This window comes from Coptis chinensis, chromosome 1 (genome assembly GCF_015680905.1).
Source record: "Coptis chinensis isolate HL-2020 chromosome 1, ASM1568090v1, whole genome shotgun sequence".
Lineage (NCBI taxonomy): Eukaryota > Viridiplantae > Streptophyta > Magnoliopsida > Ranunculales > Ranunculaceae > Coptis > Coptis chinensis.
Genome location: NC_141456.1, coordinates 12,079,210 through 12,081,671, shown reverse-complemented (window position 1 = coordinate 12,081,671; position 2,462 = coordinate 12,079,210). Strand labels below are relative to the sequence as shown.

General features: G+C 34.4%; 1 protein-coding gene across 1 annotated transcript; it reads left to right on the top strand.

Moving 5' to 3' along the window:
* Positions 1 to 1,187: 1,187 nt before the first annotated feature.
* Positions 1,188 to 1,721, top strand: LOC147522168 (LYR family of Fe/S cluster biogenesis protein). The gene has a single exon (XM_086591635.1). It carries the CDS (start codon positions 1,325 to 1,327, stop codon positions 1,592 to 1,594), a length of 270 nt encoding a protein of 89 aa, XP_086447761.1. The 5' UTR covers positions 1,188 to 1,324; the 3' UTR covers positions 1,595 to 1,721.
* The last annotated feature ends 741 nt before the right edge of the window (positions 1,722 to 2,462 follow it).

The window sequence follows — 2,462 nt, the reverse complement described above, 5'->3', positions numbered from 1 at the left end:
TTTTGCTACACTGGTATGGACAAAATTGAGTTTGTTACAACAATCATACAAGTTTAGTGATATATATGGGTATCCAAGAGAGAAAATTTAGAGAAGAACATTGATTTTTATTATATTTGTATGGCGACACATGGGATGGAGGAAAGATTATTGTTTGAGTATTTAGATCTTATTCCTAAAAATTTAAAGAATATAACATTTTTTTTTCTTCGTAAAAGTTGTGTATAACAAAGATCACTTTGCCTATATCCTAAATGTTGGAAATTTTCATCTAACATATTTACTTACTATTACTATTCTTATTCAAATGTTGAAAAATGACTCCACTGCAGTGGCAAATATTAGGAAAATGATCCAGATTACGTCACTACTGAGCACGTACTCCATGATTGTTATCTTTGTTCTCCCCCAGATTTTCAGTGTTCGCCCATAAGTCATCATAGGACATCAGCATATATACTCCCATAGCACTTAAAGTCACCGCTTGCATGCAAGAATATGTTACAAAAGTTTATATAAATGATTACTAACGACTAACAATACTACCAAGTACAAACATCTCGCCATGGCGGAAGGTATAGAAGCAATAGCACCAAGAGAAGCTGAAGGAGAACCTGAAGAGTAAAGATGGTTGATGAAGATAAGTTTATGAAGTAAAATTAAAGCTTAGTTAGGTGGTCATTTCAAGTTGTTGTTATGTTGTAAGCCTGTAATCATAGGAATTGTTGTTTTCGGTCTAGAAATGTTATGAGAATCTATTAGTATTTAAATTATTACTACCTTCTATGGATTGGATGTTCCTCACTTAAACTTCAAAAAATAAATTAAGTATATAAAATTCTACCTCTTTAAAAAAATTCCGACCACAGACGTCGTAAATATAATATATTATTATATTAACTATCTTTACCCAAAAAATATATATATTATATTGGTATGAAGTATGAACAAGTGTGAGCTTGTTACAACATTTTACATTTTTACAAGTTATGTATATTTGTATGGCGACCCGTGGGATGAAGCTGAGGAGAGATTCTTTGAGTATTTAGATCCTACGCCTAAAAAACTAAAGAATAGAATATCTTTGTAAAACTTTCATTTAACATTTGAACAGGTTTACTTTTGAATTTCGATTAATTTATTTCTCGTTTGGTAGGCATGAACGCACGACCAGTCGGCCACGCCCAAAAAGCCAGCTCGAGAAGTACAAAAGTTGGCATGGATCTCAATGCGAGTCTGAAGTTTAGCACAGAGGCCCATTTGTTTAGAGTGGTGTTTTGAGGGGTAACCTGAAAACAGACCTCTCCTCTTTCTCTGTTGAACTATGTCGACACCATCAAGAGCTGAGATTCTGACACTGTTTCGAGCTTTACTACGAACAGCAAAGAAGTTTTCAGATTACAACATAAGAGAATACGCAAAGAGGAGAACAATAGATGGGTTTCATGAAAACAGGAATCTTTCTGACCCTTCATTAGTTTCATCTGCTTTCACTGATGCCAAGTCTCAACTTGAAGTTGCTAAAAGACAAGCTATTGTTTACTCACTTTATGCTCCTAAAGTCAAGAGTATTATGGAGACTCAAAGCTGCTAAATCACTAATGGAGTGCTGGGTATATTGTTTTATTTCTTCTTTCACTATTTCTCTTATTTTTTGGATTTTTCATGTTCAAATAATGATAAAAAATTATGCTTTATGATAATTAGTTAAGATTGAAGAATGGGTATGTCACGGGTGTGTGATGGTTTTGTGTTTGAATGGATATTAGGAAGATTTTTTTTTAAATATCCGTTTAGAATATTTGTGTGTCCACGCGAGGTCCAGTAGATCTTGTTAGATTGAGTTATTTTAAGGGATGCCTATCATAGGTGATTGTTATTTCCGTTCTAGGTTACTATTGCTTTAGAATTGGGATTTGTCTGTGTTCTGTGTTATAAATCATAGCACCTGGGGATTGGTTTAGGTTTTATGTACTCAGTCGTTTTTTCAACGGAATATGTTATGACTTTTATGTAGTTTGTAATGTTTGATTGATGTGGGATTTTTGGTTAGTCATGTTTTATTTAGAGGTGGGATTATTGGGTAGTCTGCAATTCTGCATGTGGAACTTTAATTCAGAGATGCGTGGTTTGGTTACTGTGGTGCTTCAAAATCCCTTTGTTGTAGTTCCCTATCTTTTTAGTGGAGTTGTAGAGTGTGAAATGCCGATGGATTGGAACTTTTAACATTCTAGTTTAAGACTCTAGCCTGTGATTCTTGGACAGTGGTGGAGCCAGGAATTTCTCTAGGGGGGGCCTAGTGCTTAGTACACTGTAGAACCTAAACAAGTACTTGTTTTTTTTTTACAATGTGGAACAATATACACTGAGAAGGCATGGTAAGAAAAATAGCTATGCATCCGAGAAGGCATGGTAAGCAAAATATCTATGCATCTTAGAAGGCAAAAGCCTTAGTATTGACC

Excerpts from the sequence above, each read along its gene's own strand:
- LOC147522168 (XM_086591635.1), top strand. The coding sequence starts at position 1,325 with ATGTCGACACCATCAAGAGCTGAGATTCTGACACTGTTTCGAGCTTTA.